Source organism: Suricata suricatta, chromosome 2, assembly GCF_006229205.1.
Source record: "Suricata suricatta isolate VVHF042 chromosome 2, meerkat_22Aug2017_6uvM2_HiC, whole genome shotgun sequence".
NCBI lineage: Eukaryota > Metazoa > Chordata > Mammalia > Carnivora > Herpestidae > Suricata > Suricata suricatta.
This window is the reverse complement of record NC_043701.1, coordinates 97,560,262-97,582,387: the sequence shown is the minus strand read 5'-3', so window position 1 is coordinate 97,582,387 and position 22,126 is coordinate 97,560,262. Positions and strand designations below refer to the sequence as shown.

The 22,126-nt window shown below is 41.5% G+C and overlaps 1 protein-coding gene across 1 annotated transcript in view; it reads left to right on the top strand.

Moving 5' to 3' along the window:
- IGF2BP3 (insulin like growth factor 2 mRNA binding protein 3) overlaps positions 1–21,757 on the top strand; it is a 155,330-nt gene extending 133,573 nt beyond the window's left edge. The window contains exons 11-15 of the mRNA XM_029930061.1: positions 14,044–14,160; positions 17,330–17,404; positions 19,801–19,932; positions 20,633–20,746; positions 21,023–21,757. Of these exons, the coding sequence (XP_029785921.1) occupies positions 14,044–14,160; positions 17,330–17,404; positions 19,801–19,932; positions 20,633–20,746; positions 21,023–21,121 (537 nt within the window). The 3' untranslated portion in view covers positions 21,122–21,757. The remainder of the gene's footprint in view (positions 1–14,043; positions 14,161–17,329; positions 17,405–19,800; positions 19,933–20,632; positions 20,747–21,022) is intronic.
- The last annotated feature ends 369 nt before the right edge of the window (positions 21,758–22,126 follow it).

Below are 22,126 nucleotides of genomic sequence, written 5' to 3'. Positions count from 1 at the left end.
AGCTGGAACAGCTTGGGGATTCCGTGGTAACACTGCCTAGACTACATGTAGAATAAAATGCTCTTGGAATTGTACTGAAAACAGATTGCTGAAATTTTTCATATTTTATCACTTTGTGAATGAGCATTGCGTAGGCTTGTCTTGAACCACCTGACTGTGTTAGGTGTTCGTCACTTGGCCTCATCTTGTAGTGTTTCTCCTTTTATGGTCAGCAATGTTTGCATTTTCCCCAGCCACCCAGAACATGTTTGGTCCCAGAGACCATGGGACAAAGCCCATCAGTCTATGGATAGAGGCATCACAATTTCAACCCCATGTCAGCGTGAATACATCTATCATGCGTTGTCTGAAGCTTTCCATCACAGCTAACGGTGATGCGAAGTAGCTGACGTGTTTGTACCTTGATGCTAAAGGGGCTAAGGAAGGATCCTTGGGTGAGAGCCCAGGTCCAGCCCAGCTCTGCCTGCGCTTTGTATTGCCATTGGTCACTCTCCTCTTCCCTCTGGGTTTGTTTTCTCGCTGCACAATGAAGAAACTGAACCAGATGAATTATCTTTCAGGACTCTTTTTTAAGTCAGGCATTACTAGTTTTTAAAGAATTCACTAATATAAAAAGTTTAAGAGGAAGGTAAAAGTGAGCCTAAAATAGGAATATGAGAGAATATGGACTTAAGGTGTAATATGCCTATTAGTTTCTTTATTAGAAGTAGATGAGTTTGTCATGTTACTGAGTTTAAGGCACACATATCTCTGACACTTGTGTAAAACAGAATTGACTAAAAGCGACAAGGAGCTATTGATTTAAAGTAACTCATTGCTGAAGAAGCTCTTATTTACACTACATCTCTCCTAGCCGCTCTAAACTAGCTTTGACTTCGGGCACACCCCTTAGTCTCTCTGTTCCTCACTTTCCATTTTGTAAATTGAGGTGTCATTTAAATGCTTCCCTCTCTACTGGTTACAGGTAAGGCTTTTACTGGTTATCAGTAATGTCTCTTACGTCACAAGTGGTAACATTACCGAACATTCTTGAACATGTGTCTTTTACACTTCTGTGGCTCCCTGAGCAGCAAAAACTCCAGAAGTGAATTGCTAGGTATACATTTTTAAGATCATAAATCAATGAATACTATGTAGAGTTAGTCTTGTGATGTAGTGATACAGTTTTGTGTAATGGGTTCTTGTGTTCATAGGAAAATAAAGAGTCTTTTAAGAGGAGTGAGATTATATTTCAAACATTATTTCCAAAGACTTTTATGATTTTAAATATCTTGAGTGACTTAAGCAATTAGAGATTTTGTTTTAAGAATGGGACAGGGGGGTCAGTGAACCAAGAGTAAATGTAAAAGGAAGATCCCTCTGGAACACACGGTCTTGGCTTTTCCTGAGATTTTTAAAACTAAACCAAGTAGGTATAATTGGAAGCAGCCAGTGAGATCGGGAAAAGATGGAGAAGCTGCCAGCAGTAAAGGTAGGAACACTGCCAAAGGGAAGAAGCGGAGAACCCCGAAGGGGCTGGCGGTTTTGTGTGCAGGACAAGGGAATTCTTGTCTTCCAGGGATAAAACGTGGACCATCTTAGCAGCCTGCATTCTTTGCAGAATTCAAGTGGGCATGTGATTCTACACGTATGCTAGACAGTGACAGAATAGAAACCCCAACTTCACACATGGACATTTCTCTAGATTGGTGTAGGAGGTACCATTCAAAACACTAGAAGCTAAGACAAAAGACAAATCTGTCATCTATCTAGTTGGAATGGTTAATAAATTAGGGTTATTTATATTGTATGTGTTTGTGGCAGATGAATGTGTTACTGTGATTTCTCTATGGATTTAAACCTACTACTAACGTTATCTCTGTGTATTAGTCTTAGACCTCAAAGACTATGTCAGGAATCATCCAGAGAACTTAAAAGGGAAAGGACAACTATTTCTGTAATCTACCCTTTCCTCCAGAATGGAAGAAATCTGTGCTTTGGTGGGTTTTAAAAATATATGCTTGCAATTGCCTTTCCTCTTAGAAATAAATACACAGGTATATAAATCTATTTTGGAAATGAGGCATATATTTTTACTAACTTTTTTATAAAAATTAAAGAATTTTTTAATGTTTTAATTTATTTTTGAGAGAAAGAGAGAGACAGCACAAGCAGGGGAGGATAGAGAGGGAGAGACCAAATCCAAAGACCAGCTCCAGGCTCTGAGCTAGCTGTCAGCACAGAGCCCAGTGCGGGGCTCCAACCCACAAACCATGAGATCATGACCTGAGCCGAAGTCGGACACTTAACCAGACTGAGCCACCCAGGCAGCCCTAAAAATAATTTTTTTAATGCTTATTTTTGAGAAAGAGAGAGACAGGGCATGAGCAGGGGGAGGGGCAGAGAGAGACAGAGAGAGACCTAGAATCAGAAGCAGACTCCAGGCTCTTAGCTGTAGAACAGGGCCCTAATTAGGGCTCAAACCCAGGAACTGCGAGATCATGAACTGATCCCGAAGTCGGACACTTAACCAAGCCACCTAGGTGCCCCTAGTTTTACAAACATTGTAATTATTAGTAGGAGCATTGTACTATTTTTAACTTTTTAGCTCAGGGACATTATCTTGATATTAAGCACAATATCATGACTTTTAAGAAATTGAGCCCAAGAACATTATTTAATATACAGCACATATTTAAATTTCATAGTTACTCCAGTAATGTACTATTATATAGCTGTGTCTTCAATAAAGAGTCCAGTTAAGGACTGCGCATTGCAGTTAGTTGTTAGGTCTCTCTAGTCCCCTCTTATCTTTACAGGAGTTCATCCCTGTGTCATCCCTTCCATGCGGTGTCACCCACTCCCTACCCACCACGTGTTTTCTTATTTATGGCACTGAAAAGTTAATGTCGCCTGGTTAGGATTTGACTGACTACTTGTACGTGATCAGGCTCAGGTCCTACCTTTTTCCGGCCAGGAATATCTTCGCCATGTCTCACTGGGAAGCAGGTGATGTCATTGTGTCTCGTCGTTAGTCATGTTGTTTGATCATACAATTAAGGGACCATTTGTCCGACTTCTGCATTGTAAAGGTACCTTTTCCACCTATGATTAAGACTTTGAGGTAGGACTTTGAGAATATATATCTTGCTCTCTAGTCTTGATGTGGGTTTAATATCCATTGCTGCCATTTGCCCAATCACATTACTATTTTTGTGTCTGTCATTTTTTACATTTATTAGTTGGCAATGTTTTGTGAAGAAGACTTTCTCTGTTTTCTGCTCTTTGAGGGAAAATGGTTTTTTGTTCTTTACATTAGAATTACCCCAGGCCTTTTGTATTAGAATCCTCCAGGGTAGGGGTTGGGGAGGAGGTGAGACTCAGATGTCACTATTTTGGAAAGTTCTGTGATCTGAGTGTGAAAGTACAAGGTTAACAACAGCTGCTCTGTTTCTTTTCTTTCCTTTTTAAAAAAATGTTTATTAATTACTTTTGAGAGAGAGAGAGAGGGAGGGAGCGCGTGCCAGGGGCAGGGCAGAGAGAGAAGGAGACAGAATCTGAAGTAGACTTTGCGCTGTCAGTGCAGAGCTGGACGTGGGGCTCGACCTCACAGACCATGAGGTCATGACCTGAGCTGAAGTCAGATGTTGAACCAACTGAGCCACCCAGACACCTCAGCTGCTCTCTTTCTTAACTGGTTAAGAACCTGTACCTCACCTTGGGCTTACAGGAATCAAAATCTCAGTGGGAACAGACGGAAGCTTAGAAATTTGTGATTTGGTAAAGGTCATCAGGAGTTTTTATTGCCTGTTCATTGTCAAACTGCTCCTCTACAAACAACAAATACTATTCTGTGAAAGGTGGACTCAAATGTTGGAAAAATATCCAGGCTAATGCATGATACTATTTGGGATAAACCTAAATACATAACCACTCAGGTATGTCCCTCTTTCTAGTTGTTTGGTGCTTTATTTTAAAGTGTGATCAAAAACCTACTCCCTTTCTCTGAATCACCTGTTAATTCCAACTCACAGGCAAATATCAGGCCAAAATGTCTGTGGGATGCTGCCATATGTCTGTTTTCATGGCTTTAAATCTATTTTGGCATGCTATGTATATCAGGATTAGCTTTGGCTATGTACTACAAGAAAAGAAATGGTTTTAAATGAGTGTTCGTTTCTCATGAAAAGAGTTGAAGGGTCGTCAATCCAAGGCTGGTAGTAGTTGTGTTGTATCATCTAGGACAGGTGCTCCTGCTGGCTTAGCATGCTGCCTCCCGGCCCAGGATGACTGCTCAATTCCGGCCATTGAGTCTGATTCTAGGCAGTAAGGAGGAAGGATAAAAAAATCACCAGCCACCTCCTAGGAGGACACTGCCTCAGAATAGCTGGTGTCTTGTTTGCCAGAACATAACGTCCGTTATGTCTACCTGTAAGAGAAGCTGGGAGCAGTGTCTCTAACTGGAGAGATGAATAAATCTGTTTTCCTGGATTGAGCAATAGTACCTGTAAAAAGAATCTCACAGAGCCTGGGAGGCTGGAGGTGAGCTTTTAAGTTCAATCAGAAACAAAACAAAAAAAACCACATTAAAAAAAAAAACCCAGAATGATCTAAATTAATTCTGGAGCACAAAATTCCATGGTTCAGATTCCACTCCTACAGAGAACATTAATGGAAAGTTAAAGGGAAAACACCATTTTCAGAGAATTGTTTCTGGATACAGTTAGAGTGAACTGCACTCCCACAGTGACAGGTAGTTTTCTGATGTAATGTTTTCAGGGAGCCTCTTGGCGTACATACCCTCTTTGTGGAGGAGAACTTAGTTGGAATAGCTTCGCCTTCACTGTATATTATCAGACTTCGTTTTTCTCGCATCTGACTTCAGTTCAGGTCATGATCTTGCCATTTGTTAGTTTGAGCCCCGAGACAGACTCTGTGCTGACATCTTTGAGCCTGGAGCCTGCTTCAGATTCTGTGTCTCCCTTTCTCTGCACCTCCCCCAATCGCACTGCCTCTCTCTCTCTCTCTCTCAAAATTAAGCATTAACATTTTTTTTTAATTAAAAAAAAAGGCGATAATTAAATAGACCATAGCTGTATGTGAGGGTTTTTCTTTCCCCTCTGTATCCTTTCTTCTGATATTCCCTTTATTCTCCTAGGCTTCACTTTTTTCTTGCCGAGGAACCTAGTGTTGTAGGCCTATGGGGGGTCTGTGATACATTTGTTTAAAAACTGGGTTAGAGGCTTAGAGGCTGGCAGGTGTCTGCTCTCCGCACGTGAGGACGCTCTGCGGCCGCCTTCTGCCGGTCACAGCTGCTGCTGGGGGCTTGCTGCTCTTCAGAAGTTCTCACAGGGCCGTCAGCTACTTACTAAGATGTGGTCTTTGTCCTTGCTGGCCTGTGGGTGAGCAGAGAATCTCTTCTACTTTAAATGTATATTGCCCTGGTAAGAAGTAGCTTTTGATGACTAAACGTTTCAAAGACTGTCTTTTTATGTATAGCTCTCGCTTTCTTTTAGAGTTGTTTCATTTTGCTACTCATGTTTTCCTACTGCTGCTTTGTGACATGAAAGGAGAATTGATGCGCCTCGACTTGAGCTAAATCCTTTGCCTCTGTTTCCCTCCAGGACTTGGCTCACCCTTCGCCCTGCCTCGTATTCTAACTGGAACCTGCCAGGTGGATTGTTTCCTAGTACAGCCAGAGTTGGTTCTTGCAACAGACAAAAAGTCTCTAGTTCCTGTCTAGCAGCTGGCTCATGCAGTACTTAATTGGCAAACTTTTAGTTTAGAAATGACAAGAAATGCTCCTTTCAAAAATGCTCAAACAGTAGGGAAGAGGCAGTTGGCAGCTCATGCACAGAGCAAGAGCTGAAATTGGCATAGCACAGAATGGCATCCGTAGCTGAATGGTATTTCATGGCGTTTGGGTTGGCAGAAGTTAGGTCAAGTGCTGTTGTCTTCCTAATTTTGATAGTGTCTTTGGAATCTTCCCAGAAGTCTCCAGAACAATACTGTGATCTTACCATTCCAAAAAGATGTTCATTTTCTTAGGTTTTAGCTAGTTCAGAGTGTTCTTTAAGAAACAAAATATTGTATGAGTTGAAAGGATCTTGAGATCAGTTCTCTTAGTGTGCCACTCCTTAGGATTTCTTACTGTAGGTACAGCTCTTTTGTCAGGAAAATATTTGAAAGTAAATCACTCATTGTATACATGTTTCACCTCAAAGAGGCCTTGGTTACGTAGCTGTGGGAGAAATTTTCTGTGTGCCCCCCCCCCCCTTTTTCTTTTTTAAAGACTTCAGTATTCTGTTCAGGTCATGGAGTTGAGTAAACCTAATTTCAGTTTCAAACCCAAATCCATTAAAACAAAACAAACAAAACAAAGCAAACCTAGGAGTATCTATTTTACAAACCCAAGGGAAACACTGGCATCCTTCCAGGTTCCTGAAGGCTGGTTTTGTTGGCTCACACGCATGTCTCCATGCCTTTGTGATGTCTTCGACTCTGTTTTCCACAAAGTATATACACTTAACCTTACTGTTTGCTCTTTCTTGTATCTCCTCATGATAGATGATTAGGAATTACTCATTGGCAGACTTGACCAGTTATGCAAACTTAAGTTGAGCAGCTTTATTCTTAGGTTATTTCGAGTTATAGAGTCTGCCAAGAAGTCCAAAGGAAGTTTTGCCGATAGGCATCTGGCAGAAGTCCACTGGGAAGCAGCTTGGGTCATGTGACTGCCTTCACCTCCGAAGGTTTTGTAAGCGGTGTTCAGGAGAATGCAGCTCAACATTACTGTAAATGCAAGGAATGTATAACAAGAAAGGGTGATGCTGGTGAATTTTTTCAGGCTTGAACTGAGGGACTTAAAATCATGGGTGAAAGAGGCTTACCAAAAGCCATTGTTCTGGCTTCTTAGTTTTGTAACTAAAAATTAAATTCTCTTTGTAGCCAAATCCTGGAAGCCTGGCGTACTGTGCAGAAGTCTATACACCAATAATTTGTACCACAGAGGTAGTTGAATGATTATCAATAGGATGATAATGCAAAGGACCCTCTATTCCCAGAGGAAGATCTCCCTGCAGTCAGGGCGATGCTTGGTGAAGAAGGAACTGACACAGAGGGGGGATGGGCCATGTCCAGACGTCTGATGAGTCAGCTTTCCATCCATGTGCTAGTGCCAGGGGCACGCGCCACTGCCCATCAGTCTGGGGCACCACCTCGTGTGTTCGGTTTGCTTCTAAGGCCGCTCTTTATGTTTGACAGGTTCTCTTGTTTCTGTTTTCATTACAGCTCAGAATGCTTTTCTGTCGACATACAGATTCTTTCTTGATGGCTTCACCCCTTCGTTGTTAAGATGTAGTCCTTTTGGCCCCTTCTCTACTGACTGCCAGTCCTTTTCCAAAACCTCACACAGCTTTTACATTTTTTCTTAATCTTGGTTATCAGATTTGGTACCTCCTACTCCACTTCTGCCCCTAAAAATCAACAACACAAAAAGCATTGATGGCCTTTCATCACCGTGTCAGAAAGAAGATTTTGCATTTATTTAGCTTTTGAGGCAGCAGCGCTCGGAGCTTTGCTGCTGGGTGAGCTGACTTGAGTATCTTCAAGGCCGAGCGCATGTGAGGCCCTACAGCCCTCACTCCCTGGACGGGGCCTGTTAACGTCGGGCCCCACAAGATGTCCAGAAGTTGCTCTCTGGGATCAACCCCAGGAAGAGTGTTCTTTACTAAGCAAATGGATAGTTTTTCTTTTAGAGGCGTACTCACTTATCCAGCTGATTTTCTTGTTTTCCATTAGCTGCTGGACAGCTTAGAGCTAAATGTATAAAACAACAACATTCCTAGCTTCATCTTTTAGGTTCAGGTCCCTGTGCGCTCATTTCTTTGCTGCCTGTTTTACTTCTAGAGGATGTGTATTTTCTAAGCAGCCTAAAATCTTTCTGGAACAAAGCCCAGAAAACAAATAATTACGCAGTCATGGCAAAACACAATGGGGCAGATCTGAGTTACACATTAGGTTAGTCTGATCATTAAAAAGGTCTTTATGACTGTCAGGCCCAAACAAAAGTATATTATTGAGAAGAACATGATAGAAGTGTTCTCAGTAAGATAAAATACTTAGGTCCTATCTTAAAAAAAATTGGTTAAGATTAATATGTCTGTTATACCATAAGGACCAGAATGATAAAGTATTAACACTGAACACAGTTTATGGTCAGTATCCACATTAATTCTGTTATTAAAATAAGAAAGGCCTTAATGTGCCCCTCTGGAACAAATGGTACGTGGTGATTGCATGAAACACTGGCAAGCTGTGAGGTACAGTGCTTTGCACAAGGAAGCACTATTCTTAGGACTGGGAAATACTAAAGGATGAAATAATTTTATTTAGCGTTGTTCGCTGGTGAATAGAAACAGAAGTGACTTGGCCACGCTGTGCAGGACAGGCTCTTCTCACAGATGTCCACAGTCAGGAGTTAATGGAAAGGCAAACCCTCTTTTTGTGTATTTGTTCTAAGAGTACTTACAGAGATACAAGGGAGGCTTCATTCAGCTGACCGCTGTGTTGAAGCTGCGGTATGTTAGGATGTCCTGGGAAACACCACCGGCAATAGTAGATTGTAAAGAATATTAGTACGTCTACTTCTGCATATGCTAAAGAAACAAAACGCAATGATTTTCATCAGTAATATTTCCTGGAGTTGAATTTTATATTAACTTACTGGAAATACTAGGTACTTGAGGTTATAGATCAAGGAAGAGACTTACACAGAAGAGCACAGTTTAGATGATTTTCATTTGTAGAAAACTAAATGTAGGGGCTAGAATCCTGTGTTGCTGTACTTAAGTGTGAAAGGCATGATTCAAAATAAAAAGATTTTCCTGAAGGGCACCTGGGCGGCTCAGTCAGTCAAGAGTCCAACTTCGGCTCAGGTCGTGATCCTACAGTTTGTGGGTTTGAGCCTCACGTCAGGCTCTGTGCTCACAGCTCAAAGCCTGGAGCCTGCTTCGAATTCTGTGTCTCCCTCTCTCTCTGCCCTTCCCCTGCTGTTCTCTCTCTCTTCTTCGGAAATAAACATTAAAAAAGAAATAAAGAGGGGCGCCTGGGTGGCTCAGTCGGTTAAGCCTCCGACTTCGGCTCAGGTCAGATCTCACGTTCGTGGGTTCGAGCCCCGTGTCAGGCTCTGTGCTGACAGCTAGCTCAGAGCCTGGAGCCTGCTTCCAGTTCTGTGTCTCCTTCTCTCTCTGACCCTCCCCCTCTCATGCTCTGTCTCTCTCTCATCAAAAATAAATAAAACATTAAAAAAAAAAAAGCCAGAGGTTGCTGGATCTATTAAAAAAAAAAAAAGAAAGATTTTTCCCTTTCCTTAATATATCCATTGACCATAAGATAAATTTATTAGTATGAGAATTTGGAAATCCTTGTCAGGTAGGTTTGTTTGTTTATATGGACTTTTTAAAAATTTGAGAGGGAGAAAGTGTGCATGTGAGCAGGGGAGAGAATTTTTTTAAAATAAGAGATTTTTAAAGCTTTATTTATTTTGAGGGAGTGAGAGGGAGAAAAAAAATTTGAATAAGAGATTCTTAAAGCTTTATTTATTTATTTTGAGGGAGTGAGAGGGAGAAAGAGAGGGAGAGAGAAAATCCCAAGCAGGCTCCGCACTGCAAGTGCAGAGCCCAACACAGGGCTTAAACTCCTGAACCATGAGATCATGGCCTGAGCCAAAATCAAGAGTCAGACGCTTACTTGCTTAACTGACGGAGCCATCCAGGTGCCCTTGAGAATCTTTTTGTTTGTGTATTTTGAGAGAGAGAACATGAGCAGGGGAGGGGCAGACAGATGGAGCAAGAATCCCAAGAAGGCTCTGTGCTATCTGGGCTCAATCCCACTACTGTGAGATCATGACCTGAGCTGAAACCAATGGTCAGGTGCTTCATCGACTTGAGCCACCCAGGTGTCCCTGTCAGTTTTATTTATTTTTTTAATGTTTATTTTTGAGGGGTAGGTAACTGGAAGTTTGTACCTTTTGCCCCCTTTTACATCATTCTTAACCTTTGCTTATCCCTTTTCTTCAAAATAAAGAATTTTTTTTTTCATGGACTATCTCTGATGCCATTTTTTACACATTGATGATCACAGGTTTATGCCTTTGCCAACAGAAGACTTTTGACTCAGGAAATCGTACCAAGGTGGCTGGAAGAGTGATCAGGCAGCACCTCCTCAAATGAAAGTTCTATTGGGCTGGTTTTCCAAGCGTCACTTATAAAGCACATCCCATACCTGTTGGAAGTAGGGTGTGTCCTTCTTTTTTTTTTTTTTTTTAACGAGACCACACGTTGGGGGAGAGGGGCAGAGGAAGAGAAAGACTCTCAAGCAGTCTCCATGCTCAGTGCAGATCCTGATGCAGGGTTTTATCTCATCATGAAATCGTGACCTGAGTCAAAATGGAGTCACTCTAAGTTGACTGAGCCATCCAGGAACCCCGCTCCCCCCATTAAAAACAAATAAAGGTGGCTCGAGAGCTAGAGAAGCCCAGATTTGAATGCCGGCTACAGTACCAGTCAGTGTAGTACCATGTGCATCTCTCTGGCTCAGTTTTCTCATCTTGGAAATGCCAAAGTGTGGGCGGCTGGGTGACTCAGTTGGTTAAGCGTTCGACTTTGGCTCAGGTCATGATCTTGCGGTTCAGGAGTTTGAGCCCCGCCTGGGGCTCTGTGCTGACAGCAAAGAACCTGGAGCCTGCTTCAGATTCTGTGTCTCCTTTTACTCTCTGCCCCTCCTCACTTGTTCTCTCTCTCAAAAATAAATGTTCAAAAAGTTTTAGAAATGGGAATGTTGTTAGTTTCTACTGGTTGGGTTGTGAGGTGTAGGTGACGCAGAGGAATGTAGCTCACACAGAGGTAAACGCCCATACTATTATCACACTCCTTGATCTTACCTTCTTAAACCCGCATTTTTGCCTGCTTTCTACCCATCTCCCATCTACCCATCTGTTAAACACCAAGCTTAGCACTCAGATGTTACATGAATGGTTTAAATGGAATTCCATTGTTCTGTGGACTGAGTGGGAAACGTTTTGTAGAACTTGATAATTATCCATTTTAAATGTTCAGACCTTTTGATTCCAACTAACTTTTACTAAGAGTTCATGTAACAGAGGTATACAAGGGCACAGTTTTTTGTACAAAGATATGATTGCACTATCACATGAATTAGTTGAAAATTAAGTACACACAGACGCTTGCCAAGATAAATCAGCAATAGAGTCTAGCTGGAGGAGTGCCCTGTTAATGGGTGAGGGAGGGGCATGTGAATGACATTTTCTGATTTAATGACATTGTATCTTTTTATCTTACCTAATATTTCCCTTTTCTCATTTCAGTTTCTTAACTGGTAAATAGACAAAAAGGTTTTCCTTTACAGAACCAGCCCAGCCTTTTTGTTATTTCCAGACTGTTTTTTGTTTACTAGTTATCTTTTTTAACAGTTTCATTTTTAAGTTTATTTTGAGAGTGAGCATGTGTGCGCACGTGTGCAAGTGGGGGATAGGGAAGGGGCAGAGAGAGCGAAAGAGAGTGAATCCCAGGCAGGCTCTGGACTGTCAGCACAGAGCCTGACTTAGGGCTCGAACTCAAAACTGAGATCATGACCTGAGCCGAGACCAAGAGTTGGATGCTTAACTGACTGAGCCACCAAGGCACCCCTACTAATTGTTTTTTAAAAAATCTTTGCTTCAGAGGAAGGAAACTATAAAAGACTTCTAAAAAAAAAAAAATCCTTCCAAATATGGAGTCAACTGTCCTGTGGCACAGCCTTCTGGTAAGTGTGCATTGAGGGCCAAATACAGTGGCTGATTCATCCGTATGTGAGTTTCTGCTGTTGACCATCATTCTCTCCCCATGGACTCAGGGTGCTGAGTGTTCCATTCTCTCTGCTTGCAGTCTGGGTTTCACAGGGACAAGATGGAGCCTGTAAAGCTACTGGCTTTGAGAGTGGTGGTCATTTGGTGGACCGATATTAAGTGGCACAGAATTTGTATTTACATCCAGTAAAAATGAGTGAGCCCAGTGCTGCTGTTTTCTTTGACTAAATTTTTCAGAAACTAAATTCTAAAGATTTTCCTAATTCCTGGGATGCTTGAAAGCAAAACTGTTGGCATGTTTGAGACTTTTTACGAATCTGGGAAGAGTTTTGTTAAATTAGAAAGTAGAAACTGTCTCATGGCTGTGTGTGTACGTATTACAGTACTGAGGGACCAATTTGACTACTTGGGAATGGAATTTATCCTACATGAGAGGAACGTAAGATTTAAGAGAATTCAGGGGCGCCTGGGCGGCTCAGTCAGTTAAGCGTCCAGCTTCAGCTTAGGTCATGATCTCACAGTTCGTGGGTTCGAGTCCCTCATCAGTCTCTGTGCTGACAGCTCAGAGCCTGGAGCCTGCTTCGGATTCTGTCTGTCTGTCTGTCTGTCTGTCTGTCTGTCTCTCTCTGAATCTTCCCTGCTCACACTGTCTCTCTCTCTCAAAAATAAATAAAAAACGTTAAAAAAAATAAAAATACTTAGACAATTCAGTGGTTTCTTACCAAGTTGTTAATGTGTACATTTCTTACTGCAATATATCTACTAATATCGCTGTAAATTTTAGTTTAGATGTACTTTTTTTTTAACACATTAAATTTTACTTGGTGTATTACGTTGTGGCTTATCTTAAAATATTTCTTTGCATAGGGGCCCCTGGGTGGCTCAGTCAGGTAAATGTTGGACTCCTGATTTGGGCTCAGATCACGATCTCGTGGTTCATGAGATCGAGCCCCACATGGAACTGTTACCCCTGCTAGGGTTTCTCTGTGTCTCTCTCTCTTTTCCTCTCCCACTTGTGCTCTCTCACTCGCTCTCTTAAAATAAATATTTCTTGGCATATGTGGGAAATCTATACCTGTCAATTTTACTATAATCTAAAATTACTCGAAAGTCTTAGAAAATAAATATATTTTAAAAAATATTTCTTGGAATGAATTTCTTAGAATTCTCCTTGGAAGCATGTTTTTCTTACTGTTACAAAGTAAACAGTATTAATATATGAAGATGTGCACTGCTTCTGCATCTTAGAACCTGTGGCTCACTGTAACATCATAGAATTTTGGATTAGCCTATTTTTGGAACCAAGTCCACTGTGTCTCTTGGCGTTTGTCCTTTAGCCCTACAAGAACGAGCATTTGAAGGGAGACAACTCAGGAAGGGCATAGGTGGCTTGAAGGGGGAAGCTGAGATACAAAGTACACCAATAAAGTCCATTTTTGAAAAATCTTTCAGGAATTAGCCTTCAAAATGCTTTCTGGAGTGCTTGTGTGGCTCATTCATTTGAGCAACTCTTAGTTTCTGCTCAGGTAATGATCTCATGGTTCGTGGGTTCGAGCCCCATGTCGGGCTCTATGCTAGCAGTGTGGGGACTGCTTGGGATTGTGTCTCCCCCGCTCTCTCTGCCCATCCTCTGCATGTTCTCTCTCAAAACAAATAACCTTTAAAAAATATTTTCCAATTTGTCCATGTGTAAACGGCAAAGGGAGGGCAGAGGCAGAAGGAATCAAGAATGATATGGGAGAGAATCTTAGGCCATTTTACCACTAACAAGCTCAAGTTCTCTTCTAGTCCTGTCCTATACAATGAGACTCAGGGGGTTCTTCCCTTTGAGAATAGGTTATCAGTTATGTGTTTATGAAGCAAAACCTACACGGATAAGGTGCAGAGTAGCTGTCCTTGGATACTGTTGTCTGTTGATATGTAGCCCAGAATTCCATTTACTTGTCAAGAGTCTAAACTTTACAGCACTGACCTACCTTGTAAATGTGTACACCAGTGACATTCTAAAGTTTAAGAAAATTGTGTAAAGTAACCATTTAAATTCAATGCTTTCAGGTTGACCAGATGATCTTCTCAGTGTTAGGTAAATTCTTGTCAGCTTCTGATAGTCCTACTATTTGAGAGCGCCCCATGCCTGTGCCGGTGGTTGTAGCCTGATTTGTGTCCGGTTTCGCATGTCTGTCCTGTCTTTGCAACAGCAGTCGGAAACGGAGACCGTCCACCTGTTCATCCCGGCCCTGTCCGTCGGCGCCATCATCGGCAAGCAGGGGCAGCACATCAAGCAGCTGTCTCGCTTCGCAGGAGCTTCTATTAAGGTACCTTTCTGCCAGCTGCAGTCTGAGTGCTCTAGTGACAGTAAGTTGCAGAAACACGAGTCGTCCTGCCACTTCATAATTGGAATTGAATGTGGCAGTCTATACTGGGGTCACACACAGGGTGACAGAAAACCCCAAATGATAATAGCTTCAACAAAGTAAACTGAATTCTCGCTCCAGAAAAAATAGTCTGGAGGTGAGCAATCCATCAGCCGAGAGCTGCTGGTATCGATTCCTTCCAGCAGATCCTCCCCAGGCAGGGCCTTGGTCCTTCCGGGTCCCCGATGACATGATTCAGTGCTCTCCCAATCCCGTCCGTGGTCCAGCCAGTTGGAGAAGACAACCTGAAGCCCTTTCTCTTACAGAGGTTTCTTAATAGCTGCCAGAGGAGATTTTAACCTCCGTTTTGTTGCTCAGAAATGGCATCGCAAAGCCAGACGTAGCTGAAGGAACAAAGGGAAATGTAGTCCATGTGCGTTCAGCTAAATGTTTTGTTATTATGGAAAGTGGGGTAACAAGTATCAGCACAACTAATGGTATCCACCAAATAGATAATTGTCTGCTCCGAAGATTCTGTATTTTGATAAGCTGAGAAACAGCATAATATCAGATGTACAGGTCATTGTGTTTTAAGGAATGCACCAGGTGATAAATTCAATAGAGTGACAGTTTTCTTCAGGAAAACATCAGTCTGTGCAAGTGTTTTTTGTTGTTACTGTTTTATAAAAACTATTTAAAAGAAGAGAGTACACAAAACTACACTCAGATGTTAATAGTGTGTTTATTTCCACCTGTCCCCAAATGGGAAGAAGCACATGTTCTTCAGCAAATAGATAAACTGTGGTCAATCTATACAATAAATATTAAGAACAAACTATTAAAGAATAAGAACATGGTTGAATCTCATGTTAACATGCTAAGGGAAATCGAAAGACCATATACTTTATGATCCATTTGTATGAAAATTCAGGAAAAGGCAGAAGTACTGGGATAAAGGAAAAAAGTGGGTGGCAGCTAGGAGTCAGGTGGAGAGAGGCTTGATACAAAGCGATAGTGGTAACAATTACAGAGAATGATAGAACCGTTTATATTTCGATTGATGTGATGTGCCTGTGCACGTGTTACAAAAGAATGAATTTTACTGAGGTAAATTAAAAAATTAAAAAGCAAAACGTTTACAAAAATAGTCCTCATATGCTCTCCTGTAGCAAAAGATAACAAAATACATGAAGCCAAAATAAAAAGGCAAAGGAAAAGAGATGGTAAAAGATCAAGTAGCGAACCAGCTTTATTGTCCTGCTAATTTCCCAATTAAAAAGAAATCTCTGACACGTGGAAAAAGAACCTAATAGACTGGCTTGGGGAAAACGTGCAATGAACATTTCAGGAACCAAGGATTGAGTGTTTAGGTATTCACTTCTCTTTTGGGCTTTACAGAGGTTTTATAATGTCTAAATAAACATATATTTGTCGTTTGTTTAATTATAATTGTGTTCACTTTTTGGACAATAAGAATGTTCCTAACTGACCCTGCACAGACAGTGTGGTGATGGATAGAGTTCTTTTTGCCAAATTGTTACATATACAACCTTATTCTTTAGGGTAAGTCTGTAAAAATAGATGGGGTGAGTCAGAGGGCATGTGTTTTCAGGCTTCTCAGAGACTGTAGCAGTTTATACTCGGTTCACCCCAACCCTCCATCCCTAGGATTAACAAAAGAAGCCTAGTCAGAAGGATAAAAAATGATCTCTTGTTTCCAGGGGTTTCTTGTCAATAATTCTAAGAGCTTAGACTAAAAAATAATTACTTGCCTGTTTTATTGACTCAAAATTAGTGAATGCCCTGCATAAAGTAGGAATATTAGTGTGGCTGTAGGTGACGGAGGGAGAAAGTCCTGACTCCATTAAAAATAGAAACATTCTTGGGGCGCCTGGATGGCTCAGTTGGTGAAGCACCCAACTCTGGATTTTTGCTCAGGTCATGACCTCACAATTTGTGAGTTTGAACCCATATTGGGCTCTGCACTGACAGCCCAGAGCCTGCTTTGGATTCTCTCTGTGCCTCTTACCTGCTTGTGTGCATGCTCTCTTTCAAAATAACTGTTTAAAACTCATTTTTAAAAAAACCATTATTTTGATTATAATTAGATTATAATCTAATTAGCCTGTATAAGTATTTGGAAGTGATCATACCAAGTGGTAGAATTTGGTGTTTCTATCATATCTTTTGCTTCCTAGTCTTACATAGCAATAATATATTTTGTAGATAAGAATTTACTACTTGTACAGCATTATGTCCAGCAAAATTTTTTTTTTTTTAATTTGAGAGAGCGAGCAGGAGAGGGGAAGAGAAAGAGAGTCTTAAGCAGGCTTCACATTCAGCACAGAGCCTAATGTGGGACTTGATCCCATGAGCCTGGGATCATGACCTGAGCCAAAATCAAGAGTCAGATGCTCTGCTGACTCAGCCACCCAAGCATCCCTAGCGTCCCTAGCAAATTTTTCTTTTAAAACAACTCCTACCAGCTGGGTCCCAAATCTTAGGACTCTGGAAGAATACTGGTTTCCTCTTGAACATTTCCCCCAGTTCAGGCTTTTTATGATTTCACATATTCTGCAAAAATAGAAAAGTCATTTATTTTGCTTCTGCTAAATTAACGTTAATTTCACGTTACTCTGAGGAGCATATTCTATAGGGGGATTTACCAGTTGTCTTAGATTTGTGAACATACTGAATTCTTGCACATACCCCACGCCTGGGCAAAGACCACGTTCTAGTACCCCTGTTGTATGTAGAGGAACATGGGCCGTGGAGACAGAGCCAGGCCCTCCAGCTGGATTAGCTATGTGACTGTGGACGGGCCACGTAACAACTTCTTCAGCCTTCGGTTTCCCCTCTGTAGAGGTGACACCTCATTACTATGTGGTGAGGATTAGCTGAGATTAGACGTGGACGTTTACATCCGGACAAGCCACAGTGGTGAGTGCATGGTTTACAACAGGGGCCATAACCAGTGAACCCACATTAATCACTGCCACTCTGTAACTTTCTTCCAGAAGATTTTCATTCTACATTTCAAGAAGTCCTACACAAATGTCAGGCTGGTTTGTGTAATGTTACTATCAGTGTCACCTGAAAGTGTCATTCCCCCTTGATGTGTCTGTTACAGATCGCTCCAGCTGAAGCACCAGATGCTAAAGTGAGGATGGTGATTATCACCGGGCCACCGGAGGCTCAGTTCAAGGTATGTGCTCCAGCGTGTAGGGCACAGGTAACAAATGAAAGGATTCGAAGGCTGTTCATGCTTTCTTTTCAGGAACTTCATAACCTGGCTTCTCCCTTAAATATATCTAAAACTCAGTAGAAGGAATCTCCCAGTGGAAATTTCTAAGACTAAAAACCCAAACTTAATTTTCAAAAACCAACCCAACTCTGTTTTAATTTTGAGAGTTTTGTAATGGTTGCTGGGTTTACCTGTCTCCCACGGGAGAATGTGCCCAGTGCCTTGTTACTGTATGACGTGAGACTTTTAAGACTGAAATTCGCAAAGCTGTATGGTTAATGCGCCTTGGAAAACTTGTCCCCAAGTTTTTCCTCTTGTCCTTGAGAGGCCTTAAACTCTGAATTAAAATGCCCCCTCTTCCTCTTACTGTTGGTTTAACTCTGAGCCCATGTTCAGTCAAACCACAAATCACTGTAATCCTTCCAACTTCAGAAGTAAAAATGGTAGGAACTCTTGTGACATTTGTCCTAATGAGAACCATTGCTCATATTTATTGGAGTTTGGGGCCTCTGCAGCTGGAATGCTTCTCACCACATACTGAGAATTGATTTAGAGCAGAGACTGGCCAGCTGGGCTGCTGGTTCAAATCCCAGCTCTATCATTTACCTGATGTGTGACATTGCGCAAGTTACTTAACCTTTGTCTGGCTAGTTACTTAGCTATAAATTAGGGTTTAGAACACCCACAAGGTTGAAACAGGGTTGTAGGATGTAAAGAATATACCCAGTGCTTAGAATATTGCCTGCCATATAGGGAGCACAATATAAATACGCTGGTGGGAATGTTCAGCACTCAGGGTGAATCAGACTAAGACTCTGCCAAATTGTCAGATACATACTTCTGAGTACGTGATTTCTCCTGTAAAATTTAGTACAAGTGTTGTAAAAGTAACTACTGACTTAGAATGTAGCTGTTTTATCGCAAACCCGTGTCTTATTCTTAGCCCAGAGTAGCTGTGTAACAGGACAACTCTGCAGCCTTAAAGCCTTAGTTTCCTCAGTTCTAACGTGGCGAGTAACAGTGCCTCCCTCTCCCTCACGCCCCACTTTTAAACTGTCACTTTCTTTGACCTCTCTCTTCTGTGGGACATTTTCCATTAAAAATCCAAAGCTTTTTTCACTTCATTTACAGGAAGAACAGGAAACAAAAGGAGGTGCTTTGAGATGTGGGTGCAGTTGGCTAGGCCCAAACTCAGGTGAAGACATTTCCTCCCTCACACCAGCCTTCTGGTCCAGGCAGTTCAAGTCCTAACTCACAAATGTTGCAAACTGCTTCCTATCCTGAACCTACAGGGTCAGTCACTTTTAGTTGGAAATCTTAAAAGATAAATGTAAACATCAGTTCTTGCATGTTTCTTCTTGGTGCTGAGCTGTTACTTCTTCCTAAGTGGAACTACTATCTTGTTACTCGTATATTGCGTGTATGCTGGGAAATTCGTTTGTTTCCTTCTCTCCTTCAGTGCCCACATGGAGCATCTAAGAAAAGCCGTAATACTTAAATATCATTTGTGTGATCACTGAGAGCTACAAGGGAATTATTTTAGAGATGTAAGAAATGGTAGACCTCCTAACCCATATTTTTTATGAATTTAAGAGCTTTTGTTTTGAAAGAGGGATATATATCCCTATGTCTTTTGACTGTTACTACTACCTGTTGTCTGTGGCATGAGACTTTTGAGAATGAATGGAATATAGGGTACCAAGATGGATTTTGTTTTTTCTGTAATATCCTATACTGAGTTTATCATTTCTGCACCAATGAAAATGTGTTAGGTACTTTTGTTTTGATTTGCCCTGGTATGGTAGCCTGTCAGATTAAACCAACTCTGACTTCTTTATCCTTTGATATATACTAGAGCAAATTAATGGTGACACATAATAGGAAAGGTTTGGTTTTTTAATGTTTATTTACTAATGTTTTGGGGGAGTGTGTGTGAACAAGCAGGTTAGGGGCCAAGGGAGAGAGAATCCCAAGCAGTTTCACACTGCTGGCCCAGTGCTCCATGCGGGGCTTGATCTCTTGAACTGTGACATCATGACCTGAAGCAAAATCAAGAGTTGATGCTCGACTGAGCCACCCAGGTGCCCCTAGTAAGGCTGTCTACTCCTTGCCTTTAACTCTTCTTGTTCCAAGAATAAACCATATTCTTCCATCATGCATTCAGTTGCCACCTCTGTGGTGTGTGGTGGTTGTTGTGAACCTTCCTAAATTTGTCTCTTAGGCCATCTGCAACAGTCTGTCAAATGCAGATGTGTCCCTGCACAGGGGGCTATTCCAGTGGCTATGAGCCATCTTTAAAGTTAGTGGACCTTTTTCCCTACATGATTGACACTGATAGGATATGTTCTCATCTGTAGGCTCAGGGAAGAATTTATGGAAAAATTAAAGAAGAAAACTTTGTTAGTCCTAAAGAAGAGGTGAAACTTGAAGCTCATATCAGAGTGCCATCCTTTGCTGCTGGCAGAGTTATTGGAAAAGGAGGCAAAACGGCAAGTACTTCAGCAAAACCTGTGCAGTGGTATGAAAGGGAAAGCGTTGAAAGGTACTTAGGAGTTCCAAGTCCCTGAATTTTGGCTAATTTATAAAAAGCAGGATCATCTGGGCCAAGGTTTGGAGAAGACCGCCTTTGTCCCTCCTGAGTGTTGGTGTCTGCTACTGGTGACAGGAACGGCCCTTCAGACGGCTCCTGGGAGGGCGCTCCACCCGAGAAGGGGCAGTGGGCAGTTTCTTTGGACGCAACTTTAGCTGTTTATTTTTGCACACTTGATGGAAAGAAAAATTTTTTAAATATCATCTACCTTTACCTACTGTTATAACAAAAAAGCAAATGGTTTCCAGTTTCTTTTAACACCTGTAACTTCTAAGTTGTTTTCAGAACTGTTTACAATTTTGAAGTAATTGGGAGTGTACACTTTGGAATCAGACTTTCAGGGTTTGAATCTGGTTCTGCCATTCGCTTGTTTAACTGGTCAGGTCCATTTTCTTGGTTTAAGTCAAGTTTAATCATCTTGAGATGGGCATAAAACTGATAACCTGATAGAATTATTGGTGGATTCGAAGAAATATGTAAAGCCACAGTTTGAGATTGGCACCATAGTAAGTGCTCAGCAAATGGTTGTGGGTTTTTTGGTGTTTTTTTTTTTTTTTAAACAACCTTGATTTAACAAGATCTGTATTTATCTTTTCCAGGTGAATGAGCTCCAGAATTTGTCAAGTGCAGAAGTAGTTGTCCCTCGTGACCAGACACCTGATGAGAATGACCAAGTGGTCGTCAAAATAACTGGTCACTTCTATGCTTGCCAGGCAAGTGGGCTCTTGTGTGACAAGCAAGCTCTTGTGCTTCTTTCACAAACGGCAGCAGGTCTCTCCGGGCTGTGCCTTCAGCCCATAGAACTATTAAAGGTTGTAAGGTGCTCATATGCTAATCCCTTTCTAGCAGGTGATTTCAGAGACTCTACTAGCAAACTAAACTAGTACGTATCTTTCATCTTCAAACCTGAAGTTGTTGAAATTGAAGAGTAAGATAAGTTTTAGTGACTTTTGAGCAGGCAGAAATATCAAAGCTCTCTCCTTTTGCAGGTTGCCCAGAGAAAAATTCAGGAAATTTTGACTCAGGTAAAGCAGCACCAACAGCAGAAAGCTCTGCAAAGTGGACCACCTCAGTCAAGACGGAAATAAAGGCTCAGGAAACAGCCCACCACAGAGGCAGATGCCAAACCAAAGACAGATTGCTTAACCAACAGACGGGCGCTGACCCCCAGTATCCAGAATTACATGCACAAGTTTTTACCTAGCCAGTTGTTTCTGAGGACCAGGCAACTTTTGAACTCCTGTCTCTGTGAGAATGTATACTTTATGCTCTCTGAAATGTATGACACCCAGCTTTAAAACAAAAAAAAAAAAAAAAAAAAAGGAAGGGGGAAGGGTGGGAGAGTGAGGAGCTCTGCACTTCCCTTTTGTTGTGTTCTCAGCGTAACAGATATTCTAATTTTTCTTAATATACCCCCATGCCGGAAATTGGCTTAATAATGCATTCACTAAATTCATAAAATCTAGATTGCTCCCAAACCCAGTTGTTAACACTCGGACCAGAATAGAATTACGGGAACTTAAGCGTTGAGCGGTTAGCCTAGAACGGCCATTCCCAGCTGTGTCTGCAGCGAACACTAACCCGGATGCCCGAGGGAAGTGCTGACTGGTGGGGGCAGGGGTGTGAAATGTGCATTGTTACTCAACTACCTCAGGTACTCAGTGATGCAATGAAAGCAAAATTGTTTTTGTTTTTGGAGAATTTTATATACTTTATAAAGATAAAAGCCCAACAGTTTTTTAAAAAACTTAAAATTTAATTAGCTGGCAGGAGAATAACTGAGAAAAATTTTACTTCTGACTGGTGACAGTAAAGCTGGAAAATTAATTTCAGGTTTTTTGAGGCTTTTGACCCCATTAGTTGGAAAACCCAGTAAACGTTCAGTGATACGGAGCAGTGCCTGTATTTGGAGAGCAGCAATCCAGTTTAATTTTTCATTTACGGTAGGGAACGTTTTTGATGGTACTAACAGAGCAAAGTGGTTGCAGGAGGTTTTGGAACGGCTAGTTTAAATAAGGCTTCAGGAGACTTCGGGTTTTTTGTTTGGCTCTGTGATAAAAAGCAGAGAAACGCTTTGTGCTTTAGACTATCAC